This window comes from Mus caroli, chromosome 14 (genome assembly GCF_900094665.2).
Source record: "Mus caroli chromosome 14, CAROLI_EIJ_v1.1, whole genome shotgun sequence".
NCBI classification, from domain to species: domain Eukaryota; kingdom Metazoa; phylum Chordata; class Mammalia; order Rodentia; family Muridae; genus Mus; species Mus caroli.
In genome coordinates, this window is record NC_034583.1 from 63,674,058 (window position 1) to 63,692,052 (window position 17,995).

General features: G+C 37.2%; 1 protein-coding gene across 6 annotated transcripts in view; it reads right to left on the reverse strand.

The window, feature by feature from the left end:
• Fndc3a (fibronectin type III domain containing 3A) overlaps nt 1-17,995 on the reverse strand; it is a 153,848-nt gene that overhangs the window by 104,887 nt on the left and 30,966 nt on the right. Inside the window, exon 1 of one of the 6 annotated variants that reach the window (XM_021181267.2) lies at nt 12,681-12,967. The exons of the other annotated variants lie outside the window; for them this stretch is intronic. Coding sequence (XP_021036926.1) covers nt 12,681-12,710 — 30 coding nt within the window. The 5' untranslated portion in view covers nt 12,711-12,967. Of the gene's footprint in view, nt 1-12,680; nt 12,968-17,995 lie in introns of those variants that run through there. 6 annotated transcript variants of the gene reach the window in all.

Genomic DNA, 17,995 nt, shown 5'->3' on the forward strand with positions numbered 1-17,995 from the left:
CTCTATGGTTTCTTCTCTTAAAAAATTAATTTTAAAAATTAAATTCTGTCCAAAACAAGTAAATTAAACATCTGGATCTAATGTGAGAAAACATTAGCTAATTATCTAAACAACCTGTCAAAACTATCACTATAATCTCCCATAATGCCTAAAAATGTAGTACATTATCAAGCAATAACTGTTCATACTGAGCCAAACTGTGCTGAGTACCTATGATAAATTGAGTATACTGTGGAGTCTTATAAAATATGAATAGTTTCTATATTAAAATTGTTCACTATAAAACTGACAAAAAGAAACAAAACTAAGAAAATCAAACACAATATACTGAAGCTAATATCCTAATAATAATAAAAAAGAGAAACAATCATATTATAAATTCTAACAAAAGGAGTAAGTAAAGTTTACTTCTTTATTTAAAAATCATTTATTAAAGAGCTACTTTGCAGAGACTAAGAAATAAGGAGGGCTTGGGGAGAGGGTAAGGCATGGATCTCTTTAGGAAAGGAGAACAGATTTTGTGGGGGCACGGGGAGCAGGCTGAGATAAAATGAGGAGGGATGGGGAAAGAATATATGGAGGGAAAAAGTACTGAGAGAGATGACTGGGATTGGGAGACATTTGGGGATCAAGGTAGAAACCTAGTAGAGCAAAACTCCCTGGAATGTACTAGGGTGACCCTAGAGAGGACACCTAGTAATGGGGTATGCAGAACCTGAACTGCCTTCTGTAACCAGACAAGGCTTCCCATGGTGGGACTGGGACACCAACTCAGCCACAAAACCTTCAACCTATAATCTATCCTTGCCTATCAGATGTGCTGGCGTAATGGTGGTACAGAACTTGTAGGAGTGGCCAATCACTGACTGTTCTAACTTGAGGCCCACAGTACGAAAGGGAGCCCGGGCCTGACACTGCTTCAATAGCCAGGAAGCAGAGGCTGGACAGCCCAGAGACTCAGGATAGAACCAAACACAACTGGCAAAAAGACAAATAAAGTCAATGAAACAATTTCTAATGATATTCTGCTATACTTATAGATCAGTGCCTAGCCCATTGCCATCAGTGAGGATTTAACAACTGATGGGAGCGAATACAAAGATCCATAGTCAAACATTTAGCTGGAGCTTACAGAACCCCCGATGAAAAGAGGAAAGAAGTGAAGAAAGAATTGCAGAAGCCAAAGGAGTCAAGAACACGATGAAAATATGGCGCACAAAAATCAACTAGACAGGGCTCATAGAGACTGAACAGGCAAATCACAGAACATGTATGGATCTGTGCTAGGCCCTCTATATATATAATATGTTTGTGTAGTTTGGTGTTCTTGTGGGACTCCTGACAGTGGGAATGGGAGGTGTCTCTGACACTTTGCCTGTTCTTGGAAACCTTCTCCTCCCAATGGGTGGCCTTATCCAGCCTTGACGTTAGAGTTTGCACCTCCTTTTATTGTATCCTGTTATGCCATCTTTAGGTGCTATCCCTGGGAGGGCTCTCTTCTGAAGGGAAAAAGGAGAGTGGAGGAAGGGGAACCTGTAGTTAATATATTGTAAGAGATTAGAATAAATCTGGAGGGAGGGAGGGAGGGAAGGAGGGAGGGAGGGAGAGAGAGAGAGAGAGAGAGAGAGAGAGAGAGAGAGAGAGAGAGAGAGAGAGAGAATATGCTATTGTGTAGCAAACACTCTTGTGGTTATGATGATCTCACAGTCTGTGAAGGGGAGAAGGAAATACTTGGCTGCCCAATCTGGGGTGTAATGAGTTAGATGTCAGGGAAAATGTTCAACAGGTAACTCTACAACTTTGAGCCATCACTCCAGGACAATCAGGGACAGTCTTAGAGGAGGTGCATTAAAAAATATGGAGACTCACATAGGCATTACCCTAGAAACCAGTGCTTAATCTGAGATTGTGATCATTTATGGTTTAATTTTAAAGTTTGTATAGTCTGAATTATTTAGAATACTACAAGAAGCCTGCCAGAGGAGAATATGCCTCCAGGGGAGTGCTCTGACCCTGGGACTCGGGGGAGATCACCATTTTCTCTCTAAGGTTCGTCCACTCAGGAGTGCACAGGCTGCAGAAGCTGCAGAGCAGCTGGGACAGGGACCTATATCTGCACCCAGGAGGTGGGGCTGTTCAGCAGCCCTCTGTGCACTGGTCTTGCTAGGAAAGAGCTGGTCTCCCAGGAGTGTTAACACAGGCTTACAGACTCACAGGAGAGACAAGCTCCAGCCAGAGACAGCAAGAACATCTAATACCAGAGATTAGCAGACGGCAAAAGGCAAAGGTAAAAATCTTAACAACAGAAACCAAGACTATTTGGCATCATCAGAACACAGTACTCCTGCCACAGCAAGTCCTGGTACCCCACACACCAGAAAAGCAAGATTTGGATTTAAAGACATATCTCATGATGCTAGTAGAGGATTTTAGGAAGGACATAAATAACTCCCTTAAAGAAATAAAGGAGAACACAGGTAAATGGTTAGAAGCCCTTAAAGAGGAAACACAAAACTCCCCTAAAGAATTACAGGAAAACACAACCAAACAGGTGAAGGAATTGAACAAAACCATACAGGGTCTAAAAGCAGAACTAGAAACAATAAAGAAATCACAAAGGGAGACAACTCTGGAGATAGAAATCCTAGGAAAGAAATCAAGAGCCATAGGTGCAAGCATCACCAACAAAATACAAGATATGGAAGAGAAAATTGCAGGTGCAGAGGATTCCATAGAAAACACTGACACAACAGTCAGAGAAAATGCAAAATGGGAAAATCTCCTAAAACAAAACAAAACAAAATCTAGGAAATCCAGGACACAATGAGAAGACCAAACCTAAGGATAATAGGTATAGATGAGAATGAAGATTTTCAACTTAAAGGGCCAGCAAATATCTTCAACAAAATTATAGAAGAAAACTTCTCTAAACTAAAGAAAGAGATGCCCATGAACATACAAGAACACTACAGAACTCCAAATAGACTGGACCATAAAAGAAATTCCTCCTGACACATAATAATCAAAATACCAAATGCACTAAACAAATATTGAATATTAAAAGCAGTAAGAGAAAAAGGTCAAGTAACATATAAAGGTAGACCGATTAGAATTGCACCAGACTTCTCACCAGAGACTATGAAAAGCCAGAAGATCCTGGACAGATGTCATACAGACCCTAAGAGAATACAAATGCCAGCCCAGGCTACTATACCCTGCAAAACTCTCAATTATCATAGATGGAGAAACCAAAGTATTCCATGACAAAACAAAATTTACACAATATCTTTCCACGAATCCAGGCCTTCAAAAGATAATAAAGGGAAAACTCCAACACAAGGAGGGAAATTATACCCTAGAAAAAGCAAGAAAGTAATCTTTCAACAAACCTAAAAGAAGATACCCACATGAACAGAATTCCAACTCTAAGAACAAAAATAGCAGGAAGCAACAATGACTTTTCCTTAATATCTCTTAATATCAATGGACTCAACTCCCCAATAAAAAGACATAGACTAACAGACTGGCTATGTAAACAGGACCCAACATTTTGCTGCATACAGGAAACCACCTCAGTGACAAAGACAGACACTACCTCAGCGTAAAAGGCTGGAAAACAATTTCCCAAGCAAATGGTCATAAGAAACAAGCTGGGTAGCCATTCTAATATCGAATAAAATCGACTTTCAACCTAAAGTTATCAAAAAAGACAAGGAAGGACACTTCAAACTCATCAAAGGTAAAATCCACCAAGAAGAACTCTCTTATATGAACGTCAATGCAAAAATACTCAATAAAATTTTTGCAAACCGAATCCAAGAACACATTAAAAGGATCATCCATCATGATCAAGTAGGCTTCATCCCAGGGATTCATGGATGGTTCAATATACAGAAATCCATCAATGTAATCCACAAAGAAAAAAAACATATGATCATCTCATTAGATGCTGAGAAAGCATTTGACAAAATCCAACACCCATTCACGATAATAGTCTTGGAAATATCAGGAATTCAAGACCTATACCTAAACATATTAAATGCAATATACAGCAAACCAGTAGCCAATATCAAACTAAATAAGAGAGAAACTAGAAGCAAAATCAGGGACTAGACAAGGCTGTCCACTCTCTCCCTACCTATTCAATATAGTACTTGAAGTCCTAGCCAGAGAAATTAGACAACAAAAGGTGGTCAAAGGGATACAAATTAGAAAGGAATATGTCAAAATATCACTATTTGCAGATGATATGATAGTATACTTAAGTGACCTCAAAAATTCTACCAGAGAACTCTTAAACCTGATAAACAACTTCAGTAAAGTAACTGGATATAAAATTAATGCAAACAAATCAGTGGTCTTTCTCTACACAAAGGATAAACAGGTGGAGAAAGAAATTAGAGAAGCCGGGCGTGGTGGCGCGTGCCTTTAATCCCAGCACTCAGGAGGCAGAGGCAGGTGGATTTCTGAGTTCAAGGCCAGCCTGGTCTACAGCGTGAGTTCCAGGACAGCCAGGGCTATACAGAGAAACCCTGTCTCGAAAAAACTACAAAAAAAAAAAAAAAAAAAAGAAAGAAATTAGAGAAACAACACCCTCACAATAGTCACAAATAATATAAAATATCTTGGTGTGATTTTAACTAAGCAAGTGAAAGATCTGTATGATAAGAACTTCAAACCTATGAAGAAAGAAATCGAAGAANATCTCAGAAGATGGAAAGATCTCCCATGCTCATGAATTGGCAGGATTAATATAGTAAAACTGGCTATCTTGCTGAAAGCAATCTACAGATTCAATGNAATCCCCATCAAAATTCCAACTCAATTCTTCACTGAGTTCGAAAGGGCAATTTGCAAATTCATCTGGAATACCAAAAACCTAGGATAGCAAAAACTCTTCTCAAGGATAAAAGAACCTCTGGTGGAATCACCATGCCTGACCTCAAGCTGTACTACAGAGCAATTGTGATAAAAACTGCATGGTACTGGTATAGTGACAGACAGGTAGATCAATGGAATAAAACTGAAGACCCAGAAATGAACCCAACACACCTATGGTTACTTATCTTTGACAAGGAAGCTAAAACCATCCAATGGAAAGAAGACAGCATCTTCAACGAATGGTGCTGGCTCAACTGGTGGTTAGCATGTAGAAGAATGGGAATTGATCCATTCTTATCTCCTTGTACAAAGCTCAAGTCTAAGTGGATCAAGGAACTCCACATAAAACCAGAGACATGGAAACTTATATAGAGGAGAAAGTGGGGAAGAGCCTTGAAGATATGAGCACAGGGGAAAGATTCCTGAACAGAACCGCAATGGCTTGTGCTGTAAGACCAACAATAGACAAATGGGATCTCATAAAATTGCAAAGCTTCTATAAGGAAAAGGACACTGTCAATAAGACAAAACAGCAACCAACAGATTGGGAAAAATCTTTACCAATCCTAAATCTGATAGGGCACTAATATCTAATATATATAAAGAACTCAAGAAGTTAAACTCCAGAAAACCAAATAACCCTATTAAAAATGGGGTTACAGAGCTAAACAAAGAATTCTAAACTGAGGAATTCTGAATGACTGAGAAGCACCTAAAAAAATGTTCAACATCCTTAAATCATCAGGGAAATGCAAATCAAAACAATCCAGAGATTCCACCTCACACCAGTCAGAATGGCTAAGATCAAAAACTCAGGTGACAGCAGATGCTGGCAAGGATGTGGAGAAAGAGGAACACTCCATTGCTGGTGGGATTGCAAGCTGGTACAACCACTCTGGAAACCAGTTTGGCAGTTTCTCAGAAAAATGGGCATAGTACTACTGGAGGATCCAGCAATGCCTCTCCTGGGAATATAACCAGAAGATGCTCCAACCTGTAATAAGGACACATGCTCTACTATGTTCATAGCAGCCTTATATATAACAGCCAGAACCTGGATAGAACTCAATGTCCCTCAACAGATGAATGGATACAGAAAATGTGATACATTTACCCAATGGAGTACTACCCAGCTATTAAAAACAATGAATTTATGAAATTCTTAATAAACAAACAAAAAAGACAAGGGATACTTCATACTCACCAAAGGTAAAATCTACCAATATGAACTCTCAATTCTGAACATCAATGCTCCAAATGCAAGGGCATCCACAGTCATTAAAGAAACTTTACTAAAGCTCAAAGCACACATTGCATAGCACACAATAATAGTGGGAGACTTCAACACCCTACTCTCTCTCATCAATGGACAGATCCTGGAAACAGAAACTAAACAGAGACACAGTGAAACTATCAGAAGTTATTAAACAAAGGGATTTAACAGATATCTATAGAACATTTTATCCTAAAACAAAAGGATATACCTTCTTCTCGGCACCTCATGGTACCTTCCTGCAAAAGCATATAATCGGTCACAAAACAGGCCTCAACCGATACAAAAATATTGAAATTATCCCATGCATCCTATCAGATCACCATACTGGACTAAAGCTGTTCTTCAATAACAACATAAATAATAGAAAGCCCATATACACATGGAAGAAAATGACAAAGTGGTTAAGAACCACTGCTCTAGATAAACTTACTAATACAGATATTTGAACACCATTAAAGATCATGGAAGTATTATAATAATATATGGAAGAAATTCTAACGAGTAGTAGAAAAGAAAACAAACGCAGAAACTAAAGCTGCACATTTTGGGCAGGAGCTCGGGTAGAGAGCACTTGAGGTTTAATGTTGGAACCCCAGTCAATTTTTTGAAGAGTAAAATGCAGACAAAACTGTACTCAACAAAAGATACTTAGGGAAGGATGAAAAGTTAGTACATTATGGGTCCAATTCAAAACGCTGGAATTGAACCCAAAAAAGTAAAAATAAGGAACAAAATAAGAGCAGAAATAATGAACCAAAAAAGAGAGAGAATAGAGGGTAGATAGTTGCAACCTCATGAAAGGTGCTGGAAGTAACTAGATATCCAAGAAGGGCAAATAGCCAAGATGCTCAAAACATACATGTATGAAAATATCACAATAAACCCAATTATGATATATAATTAATATATGTCAGTAAAGAGTTTAAGAGAAGATTCATAACCCTTGGAAGATTTTAGTCACATATCTAGTTTTAAAATAGGAACTTGTAAGTCTTTCTCTATGTAAGTTTTAGTTCATGGAATATCAAAATGATGGCTCTTCCAACATCTTTCCAATGCTAGCTCCTTGTTCTTACTCTGAATCCTCCGAACAGTATCTGTTCAAACGAATCCTATCTGATCACCAAACTGCAGGAAACACTACCCTGTACATTCTTATCATCACACTGTTGTGTGCCAAGCACTTTTCATTACCTATAACCATTTCTACATGTTTGTTATTTTACAGTATATCATTTCCACAATCATCAGAATGAACAAATACCTTGATCTGTTTTTTTATAAACCTCTGTACTCCAGCACCTGGCTGACAGTATGTTAAGACCTCCATGAAATGAAAAAAAAGGGTGAGCTGGGAAGTCTGCAAAATTCATTCATTCACTTAAACATTTACTAACTCTTATTAACTGTGCAGTGCTGTTCTAGATAATGGGGTCAGAGCAGTAAGCAAAAGAGACAAACAAAAACTGTCTTCATGGTGTATCTAGTAAAGTAAACTACAGGATTCAAGTTATTACACTCAATAACAACAATCAGATAATTATTTTTTAAGAATAATTTGAAAATATATAGCTAAAGAAGTAATACATATAGATGCATGTGTGACTGAGAATCATTCTCACTTTTCCTAACACTGATGATCAAACAAGGGCTACACTGGATGGGTCCCTGCCCACACACTAAGCTACACATAGGTTCCTGCCTACTCAGGTTTCTGGTAAATAATTAAGGTTTGACAAGTCCCAAAATTCAATACTTAACCTATCTTGAAATTATCTTGTTAACATGCCATTTTACATGGATCTTTCACAAACAAAATAGAATCTGCATGATCTCATTATAAATAATAGCATGATGTGGTAAGCAAGAAGAAGGGAAAAGAATGAGATGAGATACAAGCGAAAGACCAGTTATTTTACTTGGTCATTTTCTGTCATTTTTAAAATTCAGACAAAATAGGTTCTAAAAACTGTTTTTAGCATATTTATAACACAACATCTTAATACATACTATGTAATCTATTATAGTACACACAAAAAAATTCCATTAAATGTAACAAAAAAGGGTCAGGATTACAGGGCTGTAAATCTGGCCACTGTGTGTGTGTGTACACATACATACTATATATGTACATACACACAAATTCAGAAAAGTATTTCTATTATTTTAACTTCCTTTATACATAATAAAGAGGCCTATTATAGCTTGATAAGAGTCATGGAAGAGATCAAACCTAATGCATCTTTATAATGAAAAGTGTTGCATGTAATGCCACCTGGGAATCTGAACTAATGAATAAAAGTACAGAGCTGAGCTATCTATGCTTTGTTCAAGTATCTATAAGGTACACTCACTTATTAATAACACTTGCATTCACCTAATAACAAGTGCCACTAACCATCACTAAGTGTACTGTGAAAACACTCCTTTAAATCTAAACAGTGCTGAGTGCACCCAATCCCGGTTAGTTTAAGTCCCTTCCATTTAACATGAGAATGAGAAGCATAAACACCAAACATCTTTCCAGGTCTATCAGATAGAAAGGAGGACACTGACACTTTAAAATCACAGTCTCCTGCAAATAATGTAAAGAGACCAAAAGTCACTCTCTGTAGGGTGAGGAATGTGCCATCTTCTCCTGTGCAAAGCAGCAAAGCAGTGTTCCTGTAAGAAGTGCAATCTCTGGCATATCACCAGGCGGCAATCAGAAACCCACACTATGTTTTTTCTATATAAGGCATGTTAACTTCAAGTCCTAAATGTCAATAACCAATATGGAGTACAATTACAAATATACTTATTTCTCTAAAGGAGAAATCTTAGGATACAAGTCCTTTAAAAACATTTTTTTTTTTTAAGAAAGCCTTACTGTGTAGCCCTAATCCAAGCTTCTTTTACATTTTCTGGGGAGTATGATTTAATTCGGTTGAGAACAATAATACAAGTGAGAATGCCTTCGAGTCTTGACTAATAGTTGATAACATACAATGGCTAACTAAAGGAACAGAGTAGCTGTGATGTTTACATGAGTTACAAAGTGTCAGACGCTCAGACAGTGATTAGCATTTACTAAGCACAACCTAAGCAAGTTACTACGAGAACTGGAAGAGTGTTATCATGTTTTCATCAGTTGCTTGAAGGACTTGCCTCTGGCAGAATGAACCATTTTACACATGAGACCATGTAGGTGAGAACACAAAATTCTTCTGAATTGCTCCAGAATCCATGTTTTCTCCTCTGTGTGTTTCTGGGTCTTAATTCCCTCTTTGTACATGGAAACCAGTGGCATTGCTTTGAGTCTTATACCAGTGATGTTATTCTTAACTATCTGGTAACAATAACAAAGAGCTCACCCATCCTCTAGTTTTCCAGCTATCAATCTCCTCTATTCTTTTCAATCTAGTATTCCAATAATCAATAGCCTCACTTTAATGTCCAAATTCATGAATTATTTAAATACTATTCTCTAGCACAGACATTTAAGATTTTAATTTTTTTGCAGACATTTTTCTAAGTTGGGTGCTCTCAACTTTTATAACTGAGAATTTGGCTTTTTCTAAGAAACCCACGTTGTCTATCAAGGCTCAGACATTCTAAATCATAATTAAATCACCCTTCCTCTGTCTAACACTTGACACACACAACTGTTAACACACTGCCATCCCCACTACAATACAGCACTTCATAAAATGTCACTGTTAATGTTTACAGTTAGACTAGAGTACTGCAGTGACAAAAACAGAAGCTGACAGAAGCACTTGCTAAGTAGTCCAGAGTCACACTGCTCATCTTTTCATTCGGTGGCAACACCAGTTGTACTAGAACTGCAAAGACTGAAATGCCCTTCATTTGTAGTGTCAGATATAAAAGTTTCCTACTTAATGTGGTTACTGAACACTTAAAATAAATTAGGAAAAATGAATTCTGGGTTTGAATTCTGGACTCCTAACACCAACAGTCTGTTTCCAACTATGTTCTGAATTGATTTACCTAAATATATATATAATTTTACTATGTCTGAACTTGAATTTCTCTAAATTCTCTCAGAAATCAAGGAGGTACATTCATTACACAAACTACAGTTAGCTCACAAACAACTCTTTGTTATTTATAGATTACTTAAACACTTATATATCATTAGTGACTTACACAAGTCATTAAATTGACTTGGTAAGAGGAACTCTGAATCAGGCTTTATTGCATTTATCTAGATCCTACCGATCTGTATATAGGCTAGATGATGCAATATTTCATGTCCATAGACTGAGGTTTGAAAAAAAGTAAAGGAAAATTATCAAACTAATATGTTCTAAGGTGGTTTCTAGTTCTATGAAAAAAATGTTAACTTGACACCAATATTCAGACAAGTATGTCTGACACCAATATTTAGACAATAAGACCAGCAAACTATATACACAAACTCTAGTATTTGACACGTAATGAATGATCCTACTGAATGAATTATAAGCCATCTGAGTACGCACAGATATAAACTGTTGTATATGTACCCAAACAGATGAATAGGAGCACACACATATACACACATGTGGGCATTCACACTGTCTATATGCTGTAATATATAAGATAATGTCTTTTTCAACTATTGCCCAAATTATTTTACCTTGACCAAGTCACTGAAGAGGACTCTTTTGGCACTAGGCTGGAAGTGTTAATATTTTGAAGACATAGTGTATGTCAGACTCAGAACTTAATCCTTCAAAACCTTTTTCTGACTTCCTAATATGGCTAAAAACTCTCACAATCACAATTTCATACAGTGTAGTGAAACTCATCACTCTTGATGGTTGTGAATTCTGATTCATATTACAATACACCAGGGAAACAGCAGATAGAAGCACTCTACAAACCTTGACCTAATAAAGTGCTGTAATATTATACAATTAGCAATAAACATAAGCTACGAGCTGACTAATTTTTATATCAACTTGAAAACTAGAATCATCTGAGCAGAGAGAACCTCAACTGAGAAAATGCCTCCATAAACAGACAACTACAGACTAGAGACAACTGGACAGAGTGAAGAGAGTGAGAGATTTTGGAACAGACAGTACTAAATGGGATGTCTTCATCAAACTCAGGGATCAGGGAGCTATGCAGAAGAGGAGACAGAGATTCTAAGAGCCAGAGGGGATGGAGGCCATCAACCATGTCTTGTAGACACAAGAGGAATGATGTGCATATGAACTCCCAAAGCAACTGTGGTAGCATGCACAGGCCCTGCACAGCTCAAGCCAGGGGAGGTATCTATCAGTGTAAGTTCCCACTCCTAACCAAGAAGCTATCTCCAACTGACATGCCCTGTGAAGGAAAAATTCATTTTCTTCAACAGTCTCCATAAGTATGTTAAAAGCACTTAAGGGTAGGCCCCCTGCCCAGCAGATGATGACCAACACAAAATGAATATGATGATATTTTTGGAGACACTTTGTCTCATCACTTCATGCATTTTTGTATTTTTTTGTCTTATAGGTTTCTTTACTTGTGAATTATGGTTTCTGATTGGGAGGGGTGATGTTCCTGTGCTTCTTGTGTTTTCTCTTTGATTATTTCTTTTACTCGGGTTTGTTCCCCCACCCCCACCTTTTTTTTTTTTTTTTTTTTTTTTTTTTTTTTTTTTTTTTTTTTTTTCAAAAGAGAGAGAAAAAGAAGGTATGGAATTGGTNTTTTTTTTGCCTGTTTTTCAAAAGAGAGAGAAAAAGAAGGTATGGAATTGGTTGGGTGGAGAGGTGAAGGAGGACCTGGAGGAACTGGGGAAGCCATGTACAAAATAACTGTATGGAAAAAATTCTTAATTGAAAAAGAGAAAAGATAGACTATCAGTATGCCTGTAGCACATTTTCTTAATTAGTGATTGACAGGGAAGGGCCTAGCCCACTGTAGGAATTCTCCCTAGGCGTGTGATTCTGGTGCTGTAAGAAAGCAGGCTAAGCCAGTCACAAGGTCACAAGGAGCAAGCTATGAAGCACACCAACTCCATGGCCTCTGCATCACTGCATGTCTCCAGATTTCTAATTTGAGTTCCTGCCTTTGCCTCTCTCAATGGACTGTAACTGAGGGTATGTAAGCAAAATAAACCCTTTCTTCTCTAATTTGCTTTTAGTCATGGTGATTGGTCACAGGAGTAAAAATCCTAATACAAGATAGAAGCTAAAATAACCTCAGTGATGAACGGCCTACATATTTTAAAGTATTAATACCCTAACGATAGTTCTGAAAAGTTGCTTCCACCACCTTTTCACTTTGTAATATTTTTTCAAAATACAGGTAACTACAGATTTAATAAAAGTATTCTATAGGTTTTTTTTAAAGATCAATAATGCTTAAGTTAAGCTTAAAACTAGGAAACACATAGTTTTTATTCCAAGCTAACGTTTTTAGACAGTTCATGATCTTACTCCCTCATCTGTAAGTACATAATATTCAGATAAAGCCACGAAGTTGGACTGAAGTGCTAGATCCAGATGCATGGCCAAGCCCTTCTGCCAGTGTAGCACTTACTTACTGTTGCATGCATCTTCTTCAATGTCCTCATCCTCCTGCTGCTGCCACAGCTGTCAATAGCTGCTACGAAATGCAATAGCTTCTGCACCAACTACACATAGTTTCCATTGGCAAGATGGACTTAGACGGTCCTTGTGCTTAGTCTAACAAGGTAAGCCTATACAACTCCATTCCAGCAGCATTTCTTTCATACAAGTTTACAACTACCTACTGTAACATACTTAGATGTAAAATGGCAAGCTATAACTACTTATGAGTTACACTCATCCATATCCACCTCCAACCTTATTGTCAAATTAGCCAATGTATAAGAAGCTTCCCATTGTACATGAATGTATCTGGTTACCATAGCAACTAAATCAACAAAGAACTATAGTAGCATCTGGTTCTGGATCATCCAATATCCACTGGCAGAATGTAAGAGTATGTTACTGATAAATTTACTTTGTTTGGAAACTTATAGTTCTAGTTAACTTGTATTTCTGGATTTGGAGAATGTTAGTGTTTTCGCTTACATACAAACTATGAAGACACACGGGGAATGAAGCAGTGTCTGTGTGCAAGGTGCTTAGCATATACCTGGAAATAATCGTCTACCCATGGTATAAATCTAAAAGCGGCTCCACAAGTTTAACCCATTTGGAAGACATAGATGGAAACTCAGTGTGACAGCTATCACTGATGACTATGTTCAAATGATGTAGTGTTTATACCAGGTTATAACCCATTTCCCATAAATCTGTAGAATAAAATGTAGAAATAAGTAGCTTCTAGAATACAGTTATAAAACCCTAACCCATCATAAGCAGTAAAGTGTTCCTGGTGCTTGGGGATCCATACATGCAGGCCAAGTGTTCTATCACTAACCTACTTTCCTATCACCAAAGTAAATTTTACAGTACCTTCTTTAACTCAGAACTTTTATAGATTTTGTATAAAATCATCACTGGTTTCTTTCATTTAACATGCTTTCGAAGTCCATTCAGGAATTACAAATACTGAAGTAATTCATATTAGTATGTGGTTGAATGATATTGTACAGATACACACATCTTGTTTATCCATGTATCTGTTGGTGGATATCTAAAGTGCTTTCATCATATCTGTTACAAATGATGCTGTACAATTTTAATACAGACACATCAGACTATCTCATAAAGTGGACTTACCAGATCACATGCCTCCAATGCATGGAGTCCAACTTCTGCATGTTTGCCAGCATGTGTTACCATGTACATCCATGTCCTGATCCTAATCTGAGAGGAAGTGCACTCAGCTTTTCAGTAGTTGGTGTGAGTTCTGTAACATGTACACTTTTGAGATGGAAGAAGCTCCTCTAGCCTGCTTTCCAAATGAACAGATGCTGTTTTGTTTTCATCAGAAAGGGGAACTGAGTTCACTCCAATACGGAGGGGCCTATCAACATGACCATGTGGCTCTGGCGCCTTAACTACAGTACCAGCTGAAGACCCCTCTTAGTTGTCCTGTATAATCATCTTGAGATTGCTCGACTGGACTTGTTAAGATCCCGTATCTGTATTCATAAAGAACACTGGCCTATAGTATACCTGTGATGACTCTGTTTGACTTAGGTATAATACTAATCCTACCTTAAACATTTCTGGAATTTACAGCAGAAGCCACCAAGCCTTTCCTTTATGAGTTTTCATTTTTATATATGTCTGCATGTACACATTCACACACAAATTTTCTTTCCTTGGCATTATTCTAATCAGACTGAATTTTTTTCTTTATTCATTTTATTTTTTTACATCCTTCTAGATATTGGTCTAGTTCAAATGGCATGTAATTGTATAAACCAATTATCCTTTTTTTTTTCTACAAGACTTTATATTCTTGATTTCAGTATTGTAAGCCTTTTCTGTTAAGTTTGGAACCTATTAGAAATTTGGTTATCTTTGCAAAGAACTTTTAATTTGTTTAATTGGCTATCTTTTAGCCAATTTGTTTAATTGGCTGTCAGCTTGTTGGGTATTTGGAAACTGTAGTGTTACATGAAGCCTGCCCTATTATTTCATTTTTTATTTTAAAGTTATGTATATATGTGTATGTCTGTATGGGAGTATGTGCATATGAGTGTAGTTTCCCATGAAGGCCAGCAGAGGGTGTTGGCTCCTCTGTAATACAAGTTATAGACAAAGTTGTAAGTTGTCCAATATGGGTGCTAGGACCCAAAACCAAGACCTCTGCAAGAGCAGCCCATGCTTGTAACCACTGACCCATCTCTATAACCCCAAAATTGGTCTTTCTATTATAAAACTGATACCTCTAGTAACTTTTTTTAACTTACATGTAGTTCAGTTAGAGTGCCACTTCTGTTTTGGTTACAGTTTGCATAGCATATGTTGTAACTTTTTAATCTCAATATTTACATTACCTATATATTTTAACAGGCACTCAGTAAAGAATGCTGAGATACTTAATCCAATAAACTGGAAATAAAAATTTGATGATTCTGTATATGTTAGTTTGGCACTAAAGAAGTGCTGTAAACTCAGAACAACAGAGGAATCTTTAAGGAAAGCACACAATCTTTCAATCTTGCTAAACTTGTTAACTGGGGGCTGATAGAACCAGAGGGTGCTCCAGCAGGGTTTTAAGTCTAGTACCTGTACCATTCAGTGCCCCTGCAGCTGACTATCTGGTAAGGATCATTCATGTGATAGAAATGCCACCCTTAGTTCTAAATAAACCTTTATAGCCTTTCCTACAGAAAATCTGGCAAAAACAGCAGACTCATTTGTGATTGTAGAAGCATGTGCTGGAAAGACCAGCACAAAGGCTTATCTCCTTACATCTCTGTGTTGCTGTAACCAGTTTAGATTCCAGGGGAATCCTCAGCTAGATTCTTTGTCAAGTTCTCCCCAAATTAAGAATGTGAAGAAATTATATACCAAGTAATAATCTAGAACATTATTTTGCTGTTTTTTGGGTTTGTTGTTGTTGTTGTTTATTTGTTTGTTTTGTTTTGTTTGAGAGAGAGTATTGCCACACAGCCCAAGGGTATTGCTACATAGCCCAAGCTGGCCAAAACCCCAGACAATCCTTCTGCCTTAGCCTCCTAAGTATTGGGAGTACAAATGTGCATTATGATCCCAGTATTAACAGTGCTATTCTTTTAAAAAGCGAGCTCCGTTTGCACTGTTTATGTGGTTGGTGTAAACATGAAGCTAACCACACATGGAGATGGTAACTCAAGTTCATGGTTCACACATGAACTTTGTAAAGCTGACAGCATTTGCCACTCTCATTGGCATCTTCCAGGGTCTTTCCCTTGTACCTTTTCCTAAGCCGAAACAATTCTCTTCAAGGATTTTTCTCATTTCACTAATCTATTTTTGAAATGTTTTTGGCTACCTGTCAATTATCAGCTCAAATATAAAAGTCAAAATATAACATTTAAAACCTTTATCAATTATTTTAAAATATATAATCTCATATCTTTGAATATTTTTGTAAAATATTTCAAATAAGTAGTAAAGTATGAAGTATTATATTCTTTACTTGTTAGTATCAACCAGACATTTAATATTGGTCAATGAGACGTAGATGCTCTTTGGATAAGTGTTAAGTTTATAGGTGTGTGTGTGTGTGAGAGAGAGAGAGAGAGAGGGAGGGAGAAAGGGAGGGGGAGAGGGAGGAGGAAGGGAAAGAAAGAGGGGAGGGGGAGGGAAAGGGAAAGGAGGAGGAGGGGGAAAAAGGAGAGGGGGAGGAGGGAGGGAGGAACAGAATTTAGAGTATATTTTTTCATCATTAATATTCTTCACCTGCATCTGTATGTTTCTTTGGTTTCTGTTGTTGTTTTGGTTAGCTTATATAGTCTTTTTACCTCAACACTATCCCTGTATAATATTCCTGTAGTATAAATTCAGGCAATAGAATACTGGTACGAATTATCCAAGCATTCTCTCATGAATCCCCTAAAAAATCTATCCCTACTTCCCTACTGTGGGTCATGTATACCACGTTCAATTCTTTCATGCAAAAATGCAATGAGCTGTTTTGTGCATGTGCCTCTACATACATACATGGGCAAGATTTTCTCAGCACAGTAGCACACACCCTTCCCAGCACTTGGGAAGTAAAGGAAGGAGGATCAAGAGTTTAAGGCCAACATCTAGTATCTAGTAAATTTAACATCAGTCTTGTCTTGTAGCTTCAGATAACCCCATCAAAACAGAGTGCCAGCAGTACATGAGAGCTTTCACTGCTCCACCAGCCTTGGGATGTGAAGCTGGCTAATATTTACTTTCTTGTTAAGTTTTGTTTTGTGGTGCTGGAGACCACACCCAGAGCCTCCTTGGGTTTAATTTGCAGTTTCTTCCTTTAGAGCACAACTCCAGCCTCCCTTCTTTCCTCAAGCCTTTCATTTACCCAGTGACTCACTCCCAGAGGAAAGGGCTCTTTGTATACAGGCAATCTGTGGCTCTACTTTCACTAAACACAAACTGCACTCTGGGTAAAAAAGCACTCATCAATAAGCCCATCAAGACTACCAACCACTTTAGTTTCTGAGTTACATGGATAAAAAGATGATTAAGGGTCCACAACATATCTAAAGATACACATGGAACCCTGAGACTGATATTTACTGGCTAAAGAATGGGAGTATTATTCATGTATTCTCCTGGGGGGGGGGGTGTTCATAAAAGATAATTCCAGCTATGTTAAAATCCTGGACTATTTTTTTCTAGTATACTCAAGTATTGGCAAGTAATAAGCAGTTTTGGCATTCAGTACAATATGCTGATTTAAAACTGTGCACTTAGGGACATCATTATTTATTTAGAAATTGTATCTTTTATTAGGATCCTTATACATTGTCTGAGAGCAGTTCCCCTTGTACATGCTTCTGAAACTTGTGAACCAATTCTAATAAAGCAATAATATTTTAAGAAATATTTTCCTGACTGCCTTGTTATTTAATCTAACTACAAGCAAAATTTGTTTCTATTAGAACCAGAATCAACATCATTTTTTACACAGAGATAGGTAGACAGACATGTATGCAGCTAATTTTTAGAGGAAGGAGCACAACTAAACCTATATTATAAAGTATGTAATATTAACAGATTTGGTCTAAACCATGTGTATAGTGTTTCTTACATAGTATGATTACATATTAATGAATGATACTGAGATTGTTTGTGTACACACATGCATAATATAGGAATATGGGAAGATGCACATGCATACACATGTAAGTAGAGACCAGAGAATAACTTCAAATATCACTCTTCAGACAATATTCCTAAGAAAAGAAAAGAAAAGAAAAGAAAAGAAAAGAAAAGAAAA